Source organism: Hyperoodon ampullatus, assembly GCF_949752795.1.
Source record: "Hyperoodon ampullatus genome assembly, chromosome: 2".
Taxonomy (NCBI): Eukaryota; Metazoa; Chordata; class Mammalia; order Artiodactyla; family Ziphiidae; genus Hyperoodon; species Hyperoodon ampullatus.
In genome coordinates this window covers 80384435-80404389 of record NC_136915.1, presented here as the reverse complement: position 1 = coordinate 80404389, position 19955 = coordinate 80384435, and the positions used below count along the sequence as shown (strand labels likewise).

Sequence of the window (19955 nt, the reverse complement as noted above, 5' to 3'; positions counted from 1 at the left end):
GATATGGGAACATATGTATATGTATAACTGATTCACTGTTATAAAGCAGAAACTAACACACCATTGTAAAGCAATTATACACCAATAAAGATGTTTAATATATATATATATCCTATTTTTAAAACTGGATGTAAAAAATTTGAAAAACTGGACTAGAAAAATTTGCAGTATTCATTCATTACAATGATCTTAACCTCCTCCAGTCCCAACAGGATTAGGCAATCAAATAATAATTCTAAAGAACAGAGTAATTTTTGCCCCCTTGCAATATCACCTAACTTGAAAAGATAAAATGCTTTTCAGTCATCAAGGCAAAAATAAAAAAAATATAAAAAACAAAAAATAATTCAGTGTACAGTCAAAAACAGGCAAAGTATTTATTGTATATTATTTTGTTATTATGTCTTCACAAAGAATGCTGAGAAAGACATTTCCTTACCTTTTATTTATGTATCCTCTTGACAATCTAATTTGGTCAAATGTACTTGATTTCATTTAGAGATACATTACAAAGTTAAATAAAATACAATGACGGAGAAAAGAAACAGAGTAATCTGGCTCTGAACTTTTTTTTTTTTAAGATTTATTGAGATATAATTCAGTATAAACCATACGATTCATCCATTTAAAGTATGTAATCCCATGTTTTTTAGAACATTCACAGATATGTGCAAACATTACCATAATCAATTCTAGAACATTTTCATCACCTAAGAAATCTGGTACCCTGGTATTACTTCCTACACACCCCACAGCCCAAAGCAACCACTAATCTACTTTCTATCCCTATAGACTTCTGTATTCTACACTTTCAAATGAAAAGAATCATATTATGTAGACTTTTGTGACTGGCTTCTCTCACTTCATTACTCTTTTCAAAGTTCATCCAAGCTGTAGCATGTATCAGCACTTCATTTCATTTTATGGCTGGAAAATATTCTACCATTCTATTCTGTATGGACGTACCACATTTTGTTTATCCATTCATCCACTGATGAGCATTTGGGTTGTTTCTACCTTTTGGCTACTGTGAACAATGATGTTATATGTATCCGTACACAAATTTTTGTGCAGACATATGTTTTCATTTTTCTTGGTATATACCTAGGAGTGGAACTGCTGGATCATATGGTAATTTGTGTAACCATTTGAGGAACTGTTTTCCAAAGTGCCTGGACCATTTTACATTCCCACCAGTGGTATAAGAAGGTTCTGATTTCTCCAAATCCTCACTAAGACTTGTTATTATCTTTTGGATTCTAGCCATCCAGGTGAGTATGAAGTGGTATCTCATCGTGGTCCTAATTTAAATTTCCCTGCTAACTAATTGTTGGGCACTTTTTCATGTGCTTATTGGCTATCTATATATCTTTTTGGGGAAAATGTCTGTTCAGATGCTCTGCTCACTTTTTTCAATTGGGCTATTTGTCTTTTTATTGAGTTTAAAAATTCTATATATTCTAGACACCAAGTCCCTTATCAGATATGTAATTTGCAAATATTTTCTCCTACTCTGTGAGCTGTCTTTTCACTCTCTTGATGGTGTCCTTTGAAGCACAGAAGTTTTTAATTTTGATAAAGTCCAATTTACCTATTTTTTATTTGGTTGCTCATTCTTTTAGTGTCATATCTAAGAATTCCTTGCCAAATCCAAAGCCATGAAGACTTACCCTGTTTTCTACTGAGAGTTTTATAGTTTCAGTCCTTGCATTTAGGTGCTGCATTTTAGCTTGTGCATGTGGCAATCCAGTTGTTCCAGCACCATTTGTTGAAAAGACTATTCTCTCCTCATTGAATAATTTTAGCATTTTTGCTAAAATAAATTTGACCATAGATTTATGAGTTTATTTCTGGACTCTCAATTCTATTCCATTGATCTATATGTCTGTCCTTGTGCCAGTACCACTCTGTCTTGATTACTGTGGCTTTGTAGTAAGTTTTGAAATCATGAAGTAATGAGTCTTTCTATTTTGTTCTTTTTTTAGGATTGTTTTGGCTATTTTAGGTCCCTTGCAATTCCCTATGAATTTTAGAATCAACTTGTCAATTTTTGCAAAGAAGTTAGGTGGCATTCTGATAGGGATTGGGCTGAATCAGTAGATCAGTTTGGAGAGTATTACAATCTTAATAATGTTAAGTCTTCTGATCTATGAACATTTATTTAGTATTCCATTTATTTAGATCCTTAATTTCTTTCAACAATGTTTTATAGTTTTCAAAGTATAAGTTCTGCACTTTTGGGTTTTTTTAATTTATTTATTTTATTTATTTATTTTTTGTTGTGTTGGGTCTTCATTGCTGCATGTGGGCTTTCTCTAGTTGCAGCGAGAGGGGGCTACTCTTCATTGCAGTGTGTGGGCTTCTCATTGTGGTGGCTTCTCTTGCTGTGGAGCACAGGCTCTAGGTGCACGGGCTTCAGTAGTCGTGGCATGCGGGCTCAGGCGTCGTGGCATGCGGGCTCAGTAGTCGTGGCTTGCGGGCTCTGGAGCGCAGGCTCAGTAGTTGTGGCGCACGGGCTTAGTTACTCCACGGCATGTGTGATCTTCCTGGACCAGGGCTCGAACCCATGTCCCCTGCACTGGCAGGCAGATTCTTAACCACTGCACCACCAGGAAAGCCCTGCACTTCTTTTGTTAAATTTATTCCTGAGTATTCAAATCTTCTTGATGCTAACTGAATTAAATTGTTTTCTTAATTTCATTTTCCGACTGGCTCTCAAGAAGAATACACAGAATACACAGCTTTTCCTGGTACCAAGGACCATGAAAAATTTCTTGCCTTTGACCTCATGAAGGGGATTCTATGTAATGTAACATACCACTTCTTCAATAATATATCCAACAATAAATATAACACCCAAGAAAGGAGTCTGAATCAAAATCATGTGTGAGGTCTTTTTAAAAATATACACATTCTGGCTCCACCCTAAATCAAGATTTAGCGAAGAGGGGTGAACCAGGGCATGTGAATTTAAAAAGTATCTTTCAGTAATTTTGATATCCATGACTGATTAGGGCATCTGCAGATCTGATTTCTACAACTGTAATTATTATACTGTTTCTCTATATAAACATGAAAAAATTATCTAAGTGCACCGAGTTAAAAAAAAAAAAGTACCTTGAACCATAGCAAGGTTATGTTTTCTTACTTACTGGGTGATTTGCTGAGGCTCATCTTCTCCACGGGTTTTGCTAGCTTGGGCTTCTTGATAAAGGTTCCACCAGGCTTATTAAATGGTTGCATCATTTTTCTCTTTATTCCTCTTGCAGCAGTAACTGTCACATTGGTGGGTTTGTTTTGATAGTCAACAACAATTCCAGGTCTATGAATGCTTCCAAAATCACTCATATGCTGCAAATTTGTGAAATCAAGAAATATTAGCACAATATCCAAAGATAACATATGAATTCATATATAATTTACGTTACCCATCTAAAATTTTTCACCTGAAAATTCCTCAGAATGTAACTAAATTTTACAAGTCCACTCTGAATAAATACATTGAAAAACTCTGTAAATTATTACATGAGCTCAAATCCACTGAATTAGTATTTTTATTTCCAGAAGAACAAATATGAATATTTCCTGTTTTTTGATTCTTACAATTCAAAATTACTTGAGATCATAAACAACATATGTGCCTGTCAGAATATTACCACTTGTACAACTCTCTGACAACTCCTCTTCAGAGTTCCTAATCGATGTTTTCCCATGAAAAGACCTTAAAAGAAATCTTTATTTTACTAAAACCTGGCTTAAAACTAAGATACACAAAGAAGACCATATTTGAAGGTTGAAGTAAAAAAAGATCCAGAAATGATTTAGGATTTCTCCCTGTTGAAAAAGGGATGAGAAGGCGAGATGGAACATTAGTATGAAATAGGAGAGTTAAAGCATAACCATGCATCAACTTCCAAGACACACTTCAGATAAAGAATTGCATCTGACGTTCCATTCACATTCTTACCTAGAGAAACATATTCTGACCCAGAAGCCCAAGAAGCAAAAGTTTACAGACGAAGAGTCATGCAACCAAACGACTCTTTGTGTCCCTTCCTCTTCTCTTGTCGTTAACAAAATCCACTACACCAAGAGGCCACATGTTCATAGAAATTTACTCTACTAACCCTACTTTTAGAAGATAAAGATTGAGGAGTAATCTGAAGAGAAGGATCCAATGGGAATTGTACAAGTGAAGATTAAAAAAGAAAGCCCTATTGGTTCATCTATGTCATTAACAGGAAGAAAGAAAGAAAAGTCCATTCCGACTAGAATGGTGGAAACAAAGAACAGGAATACCTGTTTTTCTATCATAAAAACAAAATTGATATTTGAAGTCTCATTGAGAAAAAAATTATTTGCCTAATGGAAAACGTTAAGAGTTTTCCAAATTTTCCAACTGGAATAGATTTTCAATTTCAAAACCCAAAGCCTATTATCCCAACTATTTTCAATTAATCTACAATCATGAAGCATGGTAGAATAGCAACACATCAGTTGCTTACATTTGTATATTATGCTTAGGAATACCTATCTAACCTAGTAGACTTGAATAAATTAGTGTTTCCAGGTAATTTACATAGTCACATCAGAAAAATCTTCATCAATTATCCATTAAAGGTGCAATGCATTTTACATAAGTAAAGAGTAACTGTTATAAATGCAAAATTCCTACGCAAGTATGACAAACTACACTGATGTACCAAAGGCTAGTGGGCAGTCAAAAGTATGTGCCCTACAGCATTTTTTATCAGAAGTACTTTCCTCTGCAAACAGAATATTAAGAGCAACTGACTTAAAAAAAATAAAACACTCCTCATGTTATAGCAAAAATACAATATTCTTTATAGGATCAAAGTGCATAATAACTCCACAATCTACATAACCTTACTAGGTAAAATTTCATGTCAGTCAAGTTACCTGAGAATGTAAGGCATAATCTTTATACTATATATCCTGAAATTAAATACTTGAAGACTAGTCTATTTACTCATTTAAGCAGTAATTTACAAAATATTACTTCCTAGGAAGAAGCCATAGACATGTTTATACAGGGAGGAAATTATTTCTCAATAGTAAAACTAGTGACACAGGTAAAACAGAACACCCAGCAATAGGACATACCATAAGAGAGTAAGTTAGCAAAATTATACTGACCACAAGTCATCTACAATACATATCAACTTCTTCACCATGTAAACATGGCTAAGCTACCCTCAACTATCACCGACTTTTAGTCTCTTGTGTTTAACGTGAAATATGAAGCTTTGAAGAAATTCTACGTGCTAGAGTTTAGCAGCAAAGTATACACATTTTATCATACATTGCACCTTTAACCTACTCAAAAACTCCAGAAGGGTTCATTACCTTTACATAATCCAAGAACTATCCCACTAGCAAAATTGCTAGTGTTTACAAGGAAAAATGCAACTCCTTTTAACCCCTTTTAGACCAAACCTAATATCCTCACCTTTTTAATAAAGGGAGATTTGGCAAAACTTTATGAACAGTCATCTCACACTGCCACGTATTTTCTGAGGTGGAAAAACTTTTATAGGCAACCTAAAAATTACGCTTAGGACTCAGCTTTTCTTCAAAATACACTGGGATGAACAGTGTTTATTCTAGTTGAAAACCATGGTCTTGAAAGGGTTTAAAAGAGTGACTAGTGAAAAGAATCTGAAAAGATTCTGTTGTACTTACTCCTCGGCCTCGGCCTCTGCCTGTTGATGGTCCTCCAAAAGCATCATAGTTTCTGCTTCCAAACGTACTTTCAGGATAAGCAGGCGTTCCTCTCCCCCGAGAGCCTACAGGTGCAGGCTTCATATGGGGTGAAGAAAAACTGCTGTAGGAAGAGTAATTCTCTCTTCCTCTGTCCTCCATAAACCCAGGCCTCAATTTTGAACGGGAGTAAGGTGCTTCCCAGCTAGACCCGCCCTGGTTTCTACCTCCGAAAGAGTCAAGGCTATTCCGGTAGGAGCTCTCAAATCGACCACCATAACTACCTCCGAAGCGGCTTTGTTCGGGTTCATTAAAACCATAGCCAGATCTGTACAGATCTCGCCCACCCAGAGAAGACCTGGAGTCGTAAGACTCATAAGGTCCAAACCTGGAAGAGTTGCACAGTGAGGGAAAAAACAAAAGTAAGCTTACTAATGTTAGACAATTCAAAAGACAAATTATCAGATGACATTTATCAACTAAAATTCATTTATACCATACTGGTTTGCACAGTTCTACTTTTGTTCACACTTGATTAGGGCTGGGCAGTTCAACATGAGACCAGATAGAAAGCTATCTGAGTCAGTGTTTAAATATGAATTGAGTTAAGTAAACCTTAGCTTAAAAATCTGCTTTTTGGCAGCTTTCTATTTTATTAGAAAGAAAAGATTTGTCTGTCATTATTTAAGCCCAGCCCTAGTCTTGGGAAAAGTCATTTGTTAAAGTTCACAAACTACTCAAACTTTCTTTGAATCCATCCCTAATACTGGAAAATACAAAATATTTACAATATTTTGGTTTTCAATAGGGACACAAATTGAAGACTACACAGATGTAGGCTACTTGTGACACAGAAGAGATCCATTTGCACCCCCAATAATCTATATGACACAACTGCTTCATTGTGTCTACAGCAGTCAAAATTGGGAGAATTATCTGGTTATAAAGTTTGGCAACCTGCCAAACTTTGGTTAAGGTCAGTAATCAATCCTCAGTCACTTTTTACTTGTATACTAATAAATCTAACCAATCTAGAAGGATAAGCACATAAAATAGAACATAAAAGTAAAAGACCACCAACATATACCCTCTGCATATGAATTTTCAAGGCAGATTAGAAAGAATACATTTTATAAGGTCTTCAATTATTTGAAAAATTATTCCCTATTATCAAAAAATTATTCCCTAGTATCACATAAAATTATCACATAAAGCTACTCTAAAAAAGGGAGTGTACAGTCTCCTCAAGGTTTTAATAGAGTCAACAGAAGAAACAAATCATCTTACTTCTCACCAAAGCATGGATTACAAAAGTCACTTATCTTACAACATAGTTTTATAAAGGCCCACAATTACACGAGATAAATGATAACATCTACATAGTTTACGCACATTACATTTACAATGTAATAGGGCAGGAAGAGATATGGTAAAACATTTAAATATGTTACATTACTTCAATTATTTACAGATCACTAAATAGAAGGTACTATTTACTTCTGAATCTTAGTAACCATATAAAAATTATTCCTCTTTTCAACTACATTTTTCAAAACATCTATCACGTAAGCAAAATTGTTGTATCTATTTTCTTGATTTTTCTCTACTATAAACCATAATGGCACACTTGAAGCAGAAAAAAGAAAAGTAAGCATCATTCGGTCCATCCTTAAGGAATCCAGATCCTTCAATTTATGAAGAAGGACAATATTTTCAAATGTTTCCTAACTAGTTTTACTTATATCTAGTAGGGATCTTTGTGCCTCAAAAAGTAGACCCCCCTTGACCTGAAATGTGGTCAACCCTAAAGCATGTAGGAGTTCAACTAGGTTTAAGCTTTACACAGCATTGACAGTGAAACATAAGTACAATCTAAATTCTACTGCATTAAAATAAGCAAAGGTATCATACTCATGGCTTTAATATAATGTTCCTAGTCTAGAGCACAAGTGTTTCTGGTATAAGCAGTACCTGCCAGTAAATAATCTAGACATTATTTAAAGAACACTTTTATTATTACAATATGCTCTTGTAACTTACTTTAAAATTAAAATTAAAAGAATAACTATTTTAAATGTTTCTTAGAAATTGAATGTTGCTAGACTGGTTCAGTTAAACCCATTCTAGTCAAAGACTGCTTTGCTGCTTTATAGAGTACCCCACAGTAGTAAAGATTTTTGGAAATTCATAACAAAAAGCTTCACAAATAATATTTCCAATAACATTTTTATATCATTTGTTCAGAACATTCTGATTGATAAGCAGTTAAAAGTAAAAGAAGAAAAAAAATGCTCACTGCTAAAGACAGAAAATCTTACTCTATTATAACGAAATGATAAAGGTTTTCCTGAGATTTTCCTAATGTCTGCCAGTAATGCTGAGATAATTTTTAGAACCATTAACACCTTTCAACATTTAAGGTGATTCTAAATAGCAAAGTTCAAGTAGTGTCACATGCCTAAGGAATAGGAAATTAGAATATCCAGAATCTTACAGTCATCTAATTATTTGGCCAAGTGATGAAGCAATTTACCTGCTACCCCCACCACCACCACTGTGACTGTCCATGCCATATGACTGGTTTAGGTAGGAGTCCATGGATCTTTGACCCCCACAGGATCCATGGCCATAGTCACGATCCATCCCTACAAAGAGTTTAAAAAGAAAAAAATTAAATGACGCTCACCTTTACTGGCACTCAAAAGAAGAATTTTTAGATAAATATCCTTGAATGTCAGACCTCCATAAGATCCGGGGCCATAATCACGATCCATTCCTAAAAGAGTCAATAGCAAAAGGTCAGCAAGATACTATTCTCTTCAGGAATCTTTGCATAAAACACAAGATATTCATACCAATCATCTGAGATGATAATTCATCATTAACATTTAAGCTAAAGTCACAATAGACACTGAAGGAAAAAACACACAGATTATAATCTACTGAAAAATCAGATTTGCTAATGAAACCTAATTTTTCAAAGAAAAACATTATCAACTACAAAGTTCTATATTAAAATTATCTTCAATATAGCCAATGTTTATTTGACTAGGGTACTACCATAAGGCCCTGTGTTAGGTGCTACATGGTACATAATTAATAATTCCTATTCTCAAGAAAAGTCAGTATTTAATAATGTCAAAAGGAAAAATTTTTGTTACAAGTATAGTCTTCTACATCTAACTCCTCTCAAAATGTCTAAAAACTCAGAAGCAGCCACACTGTAAATTAGCCCAATTGAAATTAGTTCATATTAGTAACTGAAATAGGTATCTTTAAAAAGTAAAATCAGAGTAGGGCCAATCTGTGGTACTGTGCCTATAAATAATGACTCAACAAATATTTAAATCCTCAAATACTTTGAATAAAGGGAATGAATGTGAATTCTAGCAATGCAGACACTAAAAGAATTATGATACAATCGAGGCACTTAAGTATATTTTATTACACTGTAATTCCACTTACATCCCAACCTCTGACATGAAAAACAAATACAACAAAAGAGGTAATAAAATGAATTTACTATGATTATAAAATTGAAAAAATTCAAAAACCATTCAGAATGTGTTTCCTATAAAGTCCTTTAAGATCCTTCATTTATCACCCTCTTCAAGTTTCATGTACTAATAAATGTAAGAATATACACGGAGCAAATACATTAATTTTTATTTTTTAAAAACGCTAAATTTTAATTATAATCATATAAATATGATTTCTGGTCCTAACAACAAAATCTTGCAACTTTAAACCTGAAAGCAACCTAAATGATCAAATTTAATCGTTTCATTTTATAGATTATAGAACTAAAAAGTCCAAAGAGATGAAATGATTTTCCCAAAGTCTCATAAATAACCACCCCTCTAGTTTCATGCTGTCGCTTCTACATGAAACACTCTCTTCTACCACCCCAAATATCAGCTTGTTGAAATTTTCTAATCTTTTAAAGTCCATTTCAAATACTAATCCTTTCAAGAACATTTTTACTGATGTTGTCTCAGTTGATTATCATCTCTTTCTTTTGAATATCTACAAAACTCTGTAGCTCTTACATGGTATTTATGATACTCTGCCTTATACAGTATTCTGCTATTTGTGGCCTCATTTTTTTTTTTTTTTTTGGCTGTGCCACATGGCATACGGAGATCTTAGTTCCCCAACCAGGGGTGGAACCTGTGTCCTCTGGAAGTGTGAAGTCTTAACCACTGGACTGCCAGGGAAGTCCTGTGGCCTCATTTTAAATGTACACTAGACTTGGGGTCAGGGTCTAATTTTTCACAAATTTTTTATGCACCCTAGGACAGAAGTTTTCAATAGCCTGTTGACTACTGAGAGTTGCCAGGACCCCTTCAGAGGGTCCAGAAGATCAAACTATTTTTATAAATAGTACTAAGATATTATCTGCCTTTTTCAGTGTTGAAAATTTTTTTGCACTGAAGATGCAAAAGCACTGGTGGATAAAACTGTTGGTGCTATAGCACAAATCAAGGCAGTGACACCAGACCACACTAGTAGTTGTACTGCACACTTGCAGTAAAAAATAATAAAATAAAAATGCCATCATTGCTTAAAGAATGCCCTTGATGAAGCAGTAAGAATTATTAATTTTATTAAATCATGACCTTTGAGTACACTCTCTTTATGATATTCTGCTCAGTAAAATGGAAAGTATATGTAAAGCAATTTTGCTGCATATCAGTGCATAAAGTTCCATTAAATGCCATAGTTCTCTCCAGGAAAAGCCATTGAATTAGCCACTTTTTACAAGGAATACTATTTTTACTAAAAGGAAAGACTGACATTCAAAAACTATGGCTTTCAGACTTGAGCATCTGGCAGACACTTTCTCAAAAATGAAGTGAAACTCACTTCAAAGAAAACAGGTGACAATATTTGTTGCCAAAGATGAAATTCAAGCTCTCACGTGAAAATTAGAATTTTATAAAACTTGAGCTTGACAGCTTCCCAATACTTAAAGGTTTTTCTGATAAAACTGATACTAGTATTACTGAATATGACTTTTTACACTGTACAATAAAATCTGTCAATATTTGGAAAATCTGAATAACTCAATAAACCAGTACTTTTCAAATAACTAATGCCTGATATTACAGGATCATAAATCGTAAAAAGATCTATTCAAAAAAGGCATACAAATGCATTTTAATACAACAAAAAGTTTATCAATATACAGAAAGTACTGAGATATTTTACATTGTTTTTTGTTCATACTAAGACTTCAAGTCAAGTTCATACTAAGACTAAGACAGCATACCTCAATTCAGACTCTCCACACTGCAAGTGCTCAATAGTCATAAGTGGTTAGTGTCTACCATATCAGATAACACAGTTCTAGACTGATAAAATAGTTATCTGTCTTTAGAGTTGGTAATTATACAATATAATTTGTTCATATCTCATATAGGGGACAATTTCAACATTAAAATAAAGTTTTCAAAATAAAAAGCTTTCCTCTAAAGGCCTCATATTAAAATGTAATTTTAGAGTTAGGTTCAGTCAGGTACACAAAACAAAAAAACTTGTATTTTGTTATTTCTGCTCATTTCTATTTTAAGTCAGCAGAGGCTGCCTTTGGATACTAAATCTTTCAGTTTTTTGATTCTGTGTGTTTTTATTTCACTACAGAGTCATAAATTACTAACATTTATTGAACACTCACCTTGTGCCAGGCACTGTGGAGTACACAAAAATTAATAGAGCTATCTTTATATAGCAATGACTTGGGCTTACTGTTCATACTACTGTTACTATTCAGTTAATTAAAAAGGAAAAGAGGAAAAGTCTTTATACGTATTGCATATAATCAGTGTGATTACAGGGATATAGATTCTATAAGATGACCATTTATATATAAACAATATTCTTCCAGGTTACCGAATGAATTTAAAAATCACTTTAAAAATAAAGTTGTAAGACTATAACATACCTTTACTATTAATATTAAATGAGAACAAGGATATACTGTACAACACAGGGAATACAGCCAGTATTTTACAATAACTATAAATGGAATATAACCTTTAAAAATTGTGAATCACTGTTATACACCTGAAACATATAGTATTCCATCAACTATTTCTGAATAAAAAAAAAAATATTAAATGAAAGTAACTCACTCAAAAGTTAAACTGACATATTTTAAATCAAATCTGTTCTATTGTTTTGATTATGCTATCATATAAATGATAAGCTCAACAAATGTTAAAACTCATGTATAATTAAATCACAAGATAAGAGCTGTGGAGTAGTATGAAAAAACAACTGACTTATGATCAAAATAACTAACAAGTTGTATGACACTAAGTCATGAATGAGACCACTTTTTACCACCTCCACACTACTAGCATCATGGTGCAGGCCACCAGCATCTCTCATCTACATTATTGCAACAGCCTCCCAACTGGTTTTCCTGCTTCCACTTCTGCTCCCTTTCTGTTTATTGTGAAGAAAATAGCTAGAAGAATTGTTAAAATGTAAGTTACATTATGTTTAATGCTCAGTACTTTCCAATGGCTTCCCATCTTACTCCAAGTAAAAGCTAAAGCCTTAAGATAATCTATAAGGCCCTACACCAGTGGCCCTTACCCACGGGCAATTTTGCCCCCCAGAGGACATTTGGTAATGTCTGAAAACATTTCTGGCTGTCACAAAAATGGGTAGTGGGTGCTACCTGCATCAAATGACACAGGCCAAGGATGCTGATAAAACATTCCACAATGCACAGCACATTCCCCCACAAAGAAAAATTATCTAGTCCAAAATGTCAACAGTGCCAAAGTTGAGAAATCCTGCCCATTACCTCTTAACTTTATCTACCCCACTGCCTCTTAATTTCATCATCTATGGTCTCCCCTTACTCCACTCTAGCTATACTAGGTCCCTTGCTGTTCCTAGACTACAACAGGCATGTATCTATTTTTGCACCTGCTATTCCCTCTGCCTGGAATGCTCTTCTTCTATATCTGTGTTGCTCACACCCTCAACTCTTTCAGGTCTTCACTTTCTATTGCTTCCTAGATATAAGCAAATTGTCTTTGACTTTCAGTGCCTTCTGGCTACACCTCACTATTCTAACCTTGTTTTAAGATTACTCAGCAAAAATCATCTGCCATAGTCAAGCCCAGCTTCTTAAGTCTCTCTGAAGCACAGTGTACTCAGCCCTACCTTTGTTCCTGCTTTCCCTCTAACCAAAATGCTTTCCTTTTTTTTGTCTGCTATTTATATAAGAAGAATTATTTTAAAGCAAGAAGGAAATATGAAGACACTGGAAATACAACTTCCTTCCAAGAAATCTGTAGCTTGACATGTTTTCCAGTGTCTTCTACTTCATTTCAGTCGCTGGAAAATACAACACTAACAATCAATGCATTGTTGGCTTCAACTGGTAACTACTACACACCTTTTATTTCCTAAAGTCTACAGCATTCTTCCCCTAGATAGCTTCATGGCTTGCATCCTCATCTCCCTCAAATCTATGCTCAAAAGTTACCCCTTTAGTGAGGCTTTCCCTAGCTAATCTCTTTAAAATTGTAACACACGCGTGCGCGCGCACACACACACACCCTGCCCTGTGTTATTATTCTCCTAGCAATTGCAATAGTACAATATATATTATTTCTTGTTTACTATTTCACCCCACTAGACTGTACACTTCGCAAAGGCAGGAATATCTGTCCATTTTGTTCACTGCTATATTGCTAGCTCCAAGAACAGTATCTGATACATAGCACTCAATAAATATCTGTTGAAGTCAAATTACATCCCTGAAATTAAGTTCCTCATTTATAAAATGTAGATAACTCAGACCTCAAAGTGGTGTCAAGCAGTGGTGTTTACCTAAAGGTGCTTTCCAAAATCATTCAAAGTAGTTCTTTAAAACTTACACAGTTGGGACCATTTACCCTAAAAATTAAGATTCAAGGGGACTAGAGTATGACCTAAACAGATACACTTTGAAACAGCTCCACAGGGAAGTCTAACAATCACCCTTAAATGAGAACCACTGTTGGAACTAAAATTAAGAGAAAAATAAGTCATAACATTAGTAAAAAACTAATTTGAAAAGATATATGCACCCCCATTTTCGCTGCAGCATTATTTACAATAGCCAAGATATGGAATAACCCAAGTACCCATCTATAGATTAATGGATAAAGATAATGTGATGTGATATGTATGTATGTATATACATGAAATATTACTTAGCCATGAAAAAGAATGGAATCTTGCCTTTGCAACATGGATAGACCTTGAGGGCATATGCTAAGTGAAATAAATCAGACAAAGAAAGATAAATATTGTATGATTTCACTTATATGTAAAATCTAAAAAAAACAAATCAAATCAAAACAAAACAAACAAAAAAGCCAAGCTCGTGGATATAACAGATTGGTGGTTGCCAGAGAAGGGGGGTAGGTATAGGAGTGGGTGAAATGGGTGAAGGGAGTCAGAAGACACAAACTTCCAGTTATAAAATAAACAAGTCATGGGGATGTAATGTATAGCACAGTGACTATAGTTAGTAATAGTGTATTGCATATTTGACAGTTGCTAAGAAAGTAAATCTTAAAAGTTCTCATTACAGGAAAACTATGTATGGTGATAGATGGTAACTAGACTTATTGTGGTGATCATTTCACAATGGATACAGGTATGGGATCATTATGTTGTACACCTGAAATATAATGTTATATGTCAATTATACTTCAATTAAAAATAAAGTGCGGGCTTCCCTGGTGGCACAGTGGTTGGGAGTCTGCCTGCTAATGCGGGGGACGCGGGTTCGGGCCCTGGTCTGGGAGGATCCCGCATGCCGCGGAGCAGCTAGGCCCGTGAGCCACAACTACTGAGCCTGCGCGTCTGGAGCCTGTGCTCCTCAACAAGAGAGGCCGCAACAGTGAGAGGCCCGCGCACCGCGATGAAGAGTGGCCCCCGCTTGCCGCAACTAGAGAAAGCCCTCGCACAGAAACGAAGACCCAACACAGCCAAAAATAAATAAATAAATAAATTTTTAAAAATAAAAAAAAAAAATAAAGTGCATGTTTTAAAAAGGTCATAACATTAGTAACAGAAATTTCTGAAGCTCTTTTTACAACACTGTACATTAAGAAAATAAACTTCTGGCCCTCTATGATTCTGCATCTCAAAGCCCTATATTTAGGCATTAAATTCAACTCTCTGTTACATCCTACTGGAGATCATGGCCTTCTATTATTCCAAACCTCTTTGGTAAAAGTACTAGTCCTACTGATTCCAGTTTAAAATCCTGGATTCATTTTTATTCATCCTTCTCAATTTTCTACTCACTACTAAGCAGCCTGAAAGTTCTGCTAATTTTCTCAAGAAATGGCTTAATATTTTTTAAATTACTATCATCACCTCCCAAGTTCAAGGTCTAAAATCCTTACACCTGAATTTACGAAACAGTCTTCTTGATAATTTTCCAGTTTTCAATCTAACCTACATGTGGATGCAAATTAAACTTCTGGTAATTTTATTATATCACTCTGCTGCTCGAAAATATATTTTTCAGCACTCAATATACATTGACTACTTCCTATATGTTTAACCTTTTTAGTCAACACCAAATTCAAAGTTTCTCTAAATTCTTAGATATGATAAATAGAAATTAACTGAATGTTAATTATTCCCATAAAATGACATGGTCTTCTTTACGTAGTAGTACATTTACTTCAGTTTTATTTAGTGAATATATTACATCCTGTACAACAGATGAATTTTGCATTTCTCTGGCAATTAGGATATTTAATTCCACTCCCTGGTGTCATTCATATAATGCTTTTTAACCTCTTTGAATTGTTCCATGTTCTTTTTGTGTTATTATCCTGTCTGGTAAAGCCTTAACTCTAATAACTATCAAAACACCACCCCAACTGTATGCTGCATACCTCTTATGATTTTACCTAGCTCTGTAGTCACAATTCTAATGTCATGCTTATGTCAATAAACAATCAGGCTTCTTTATGTGCTCCTCTAGACAGTTCTTTATATACTAACACATTTGGACATATTAAAGCAAATGACCTCAAAAACAAGGTCAAAATGTTACAAAAGAAGCAGTATAAAACAAAGCCAATAATCCACTTAATCTACTTTACTCAATACCAAAACCTCTAATTCAACAAAAATAACTCAGCTAGCTGCTTGTTAAGTCATCACTCAGTGCAGTCAGGGCCTTTTGGAATAAATTAAAGGATTCATAATTCAAATAAAACAGAGTCAAATTAATCTCAATAGCCCTAAGTTTTTCTGATTCCAAATTCTCTAACACAAATAATATAGATATTATAACAACATTAACACTGATACATCAGGAGACCAAACAATGACTGAAACAAGGCACAATTCCCTTTTTACACTGGTAGTTTATATGGATGAAGAGAAAAACTGAAATGCATTCCCTTAACTTATTTCAGAGCAAATGAAAGAGGATACTCACCATTAAAGCTCTGATAAGTATTTCTGCAAGCAGAATGTGTGTAATCTATGAAGACACATTTAACAGAAAGGAATTAGTGCAATATTAGCAAAAATCTGAAATTATATACCCATCTACTAAAAACAAACACAATTTTTAAAATGCCATTAATGCAATTATCTGAAAAAATAGGGTGTAAATAATTATAAATATTTCATATGGGAAAATACATATCCCTTTCTTTTCACTATCTCCCCAAATGGCAAGTTTATCATCCAAATCATGGTAATGTAAAAATTAGTTTATAAAACCTAATATATAATAACATCCAAAAAAGGGGATCCAGTACTGATTTATATGGAGTAACAAAAAGGAAGGCAAATATATTATGTATCAAATAATGCAAAAAGCAGGGACATCTGAGAATTGATTCTATGTAATATATAATTTTTTCCAAGTTAATATTTCTTTTAGCACTTAATTTGCTCTCTAAAGATTTCAAGATCTTATCTGAGAAATGTATATACATACATGTATATATGTGTGGTGCTATATCTACCCAGGATGTGGCATCATCACCAAAAAATCATATTGATAATTTCTCTGTCAAAACGAATTCGGCAATTGTTAAATCCTTTAGTTAATTTTACTAATAAATATTGAAAGAAAAGAATTTAACAGAGTGGTCATTTGGATACAACAGAATCCAACTACACTACACAGGATTAGTCAAAGTCCAACTAAAACAAAAAAAACACCAGAGTGTGCTACTGTTAATACCTAAACCTCCTGTTTCAAAGTAACTTAAAACTATCCACAAAAAGGTTATTCCAATCCCCTTTCATATACTTAGATTTGATAGCTTTAACTCTTTGTGGCATGAGATCAAATCAAAGATCAAAAGATCATTTAGTCGGACTCACAGCACATTCAAAGATAATTCTGGGGGTTGGGTTAGAGGCTTAGGTAGTGAACTGATTTTATTTAGAAATGCCTGGTTACTCAGGACTAAATTCAGTTTATTCACACCCCTTCTCATGTCTCCCTAATTCTGTCATTACGTACTCATTTTACCTTGACACCCGTTCCTATAAAGTTGGCCAAGATTTGAAGACAAGTTGAAAACCAAATTAATTTTACTTCGTGAGCCTATGAAAATGCTTTAAAGAACTGGCCTGAGAGACGACTGAAAGGTACTGCTAAAATACGGTTTATTTAAATAGCAAGTCCAACCCAGGCGGTTGTGCACAGGTCTGAATTTGAAGGGCATGTGATGCTGTGCCAGAATTCTGACTAACTTAAGTCCCATCCATACACCGTCCAGAGATAAATGCTTCGGTTCACGGACATATTTCAAATTAGGGATTAAGGCCCGGGCAATGTTTGTTGGTGGATAAATATCCCAGTTTGCTAACCAGAAATACCTTACTTTCCATTCCGGATAGAGATCTACCTATACAGATGCCCTTTAAACTCATCTTAAACTAAGACAACCAGGAACACGACCATGAACAAGCCTCTGAAAATCCTATCTGGCGAGAAGTAACCTGGGTTTGGGGATTGACTAAAAGGACGATCTGGGTCGCTGCCCACGGCGCGAGTGCGAGCCGCGGCAAGGGAGGCCCGCTTGCCGCTTAGCCCGAGACCGGGAAGTTGGAAGCGTCCGGGCAATTTCCACGCAGCGGGGCGGGGACCAGTCTGGGGCCGAGTCCGGAGGCCGCGGCGCTTTGGGCGCGTCCTTACCCACACCGAGGCTGGCGCGGAACTCCAGGGTCGCAGGCCACAGGGGGCGCCGGGCCGGGGGATCGGGCGCGCGGGTCCCCACTGAGGCCGACTCCGGGCACCGGGCCCGCGGCGGGCGGGCGGCCTCCGGGCCCACAGAACAAAGCCCACACGGCCATCTTGAGACGGTAAACAGACCCCCGGGGCAGGCCACCCCGCCTCTCGCCGCCGCAGCGACCAGCCAGAGGCCGCGCTTACCGTCCTCGAAGTCCATGGCGGAGGCTCGGGGCCGACGGCCTCGGTGGCGCTGGGGTGAGCTGCGGCGGGAGGCGAGCGTCCGTGACCCACGGTTACACACAGCCAGTAAACGCGACCAAGAGCGGCGCTACCGGCCCGGGAGCCGCAGGCCACAGTGAGGCTGGGGGGCGGGGCCGGCCGGCGTTGCCGGCGTTGCCGGCGTCGCAGCGCGGCCTTCGATTGGCTGGCGCGGGCTGGTGGGCGGGCCCTGGAGTGGGGGCGGGAAGCAGGTCTGCTGTCACGCTCCCAGGTGCTGACCCTCTCGGAGCGGACGAGGGGTAAGGAAGGTGGAAAAAAAAGGAGCCCCAGAGACTGGCCGGAGTCGTGGGAAAGAGAGCTGGGTGTTCTGCAAGGTCTGCCTGCAGCCCGCCATGTTTGATTCTGGCAAGAGCGAAAGGATCTGGTTGGAATACCTTCCTCCTGCCCGAACTAATATATTATACCACGTGCCGACATTTTGCTTTTTATTGGCTGGTGATGACTGATCGGAAAATGTTAAAATCCTTATGGAGTTTCTGTCATGGAGACGCAGAAGTCCAGGACGTTTTTAGAACTCTGTGAGCAGAGGAGAACAGATTGCTAAATAGGAAACAATTATGAGTATGATCCAAGACAGGCCATGATCAAGTTCTGAGTTTCAAGGTGCAAAATAAAAATGTTGTAAAAGTTAACAGACAGGGAAGATTTGTGGCAGGAGTCATCCAGAACTTGAAGAACAACAACGGGCGAACGCACATACTTATTAACATTGTATTATTGTCACTTTGGAAATAGTTTTGGGGACAGTGGGCAAGGTCATTCACCCACAAGGCAATGTGGAAAAAGACAACTGTTAGGTCATTCTAACCCTGGAGCAGCTTGAACTCCAGGTTAGAAAACATTTTTTTCATAGCGCAAGTGGTGTCAACAATGAGTTGATCACAGGATAGGAAATCATGAATCAAGCCCTTTGCCCTTCTTTGGGGACCAAGCAGTTGCGGGAACCAAGTTCCGAGAAAGCAGTGCCTAGAAACAGGACTGAAGGAAAAACTCACAGGTATACTATGTTGCATTACTGTAGCCCCAAATCTGGGCAGGGCACTGTTTCTTCCTCATCACTTTCCTTCTCCACCCTGATTGATTCACCCAATTCTCCACCCTTTTATTGTTTTCTTTTTTTTTTTTTTCCCCTCCTATACATGTTTTCTATTCACCGGAGTAGAACATGTTGAAAACTGAACTCATGATTTCCTTCCTCAAACCTGTTCATCCTCCTTTATTCTTTCATCTGTGTTAGTGGCGTCATGAGCAACCACCCACTACTAATCCCAGCCAGAAGCCTGCGACTCATCCAGGCTACTCCCCTTCTCCCATCCTCAATCCGTACTGAAGTCTCTCATCTGCTTACTACCTCCTAAAATGTCTTACATTTTCCCCCTGCTCTCCAACTCACTGCACTACCTGAGTTAGACTCTCATTATCTCTCTCCCAAACTATTGCCATAGCTTCCTAAATAATTTCTCTGCCTTTCCACCTTGACCTTCTCAGGCTCCTCAGGGCCACGGTGATCTAAAGGCAAATCTGAACATATCATGCGTCTCTATCACGGATTAGGTGAAGGCAAATCTCCTTAACATAGAGCACATCCAGCAGGGTCTAGCCACTGCCTGACCTGCCATTTTCCTACATTTCTCCCTCCTCCTCTCTCCCCTACTCTTTCCGTTTTGATTGGCAATTTTAAGCTGCTTGCTGTTTCCAAAACACCCCAATGCTTTTTTTT

General features: G+C 36.6%; 2 protein-coding genes across 2 annotated transcripts in view; both read right to left on the bottom strand.

Annotated features, from left to right (window-relative positions):
- Nucleotides 1–6193, bottom strand: part of LOC307064626 (DBIRD complex subunit ZNF326-like) — a gene marked incomplete at both ends in the record, with an annotated part of 49741 nt that extends 43548 nt beyond the window's left edge. The window contains 3 exon segments of the mRNA XM_079721280.1: nt 3153–3351; nt 5704–6174; nt 6176–6193. Of these exon segments, the coding sequence (XP_079577406.1) occupies nt 3153–3351; nt 5704–6174; nt 6176–6193 (688 nt within the window).
- A 2057-nt stretch (nt 6194–8250) lies between these two features.
- Nucleotides 8251–18297, bottom strand: ZNF326 (zinc finger protein 326; the record flags this gene model as incomplete). The annotated part of the gene is made up of 4 exons (XM_079724987.1): nt 18158–18297; nt 16199–16243; nt 8462–8497; nt 8251–8366 (listed from the first exon to the last, which is right to left on the bottom strand). The coding sequence occupies exons 1-4, from the start codon at nt 18171–18173 to the stop codon at nt 8251–8253; spliced, it is 213 nt and encodes a 70-aa protein (XP_079581113.1). The 5' UTR covers nt 18174–18297.
- Between the last annotated feature and the right edge of the window lie 1658 nt (nt 18298–19955).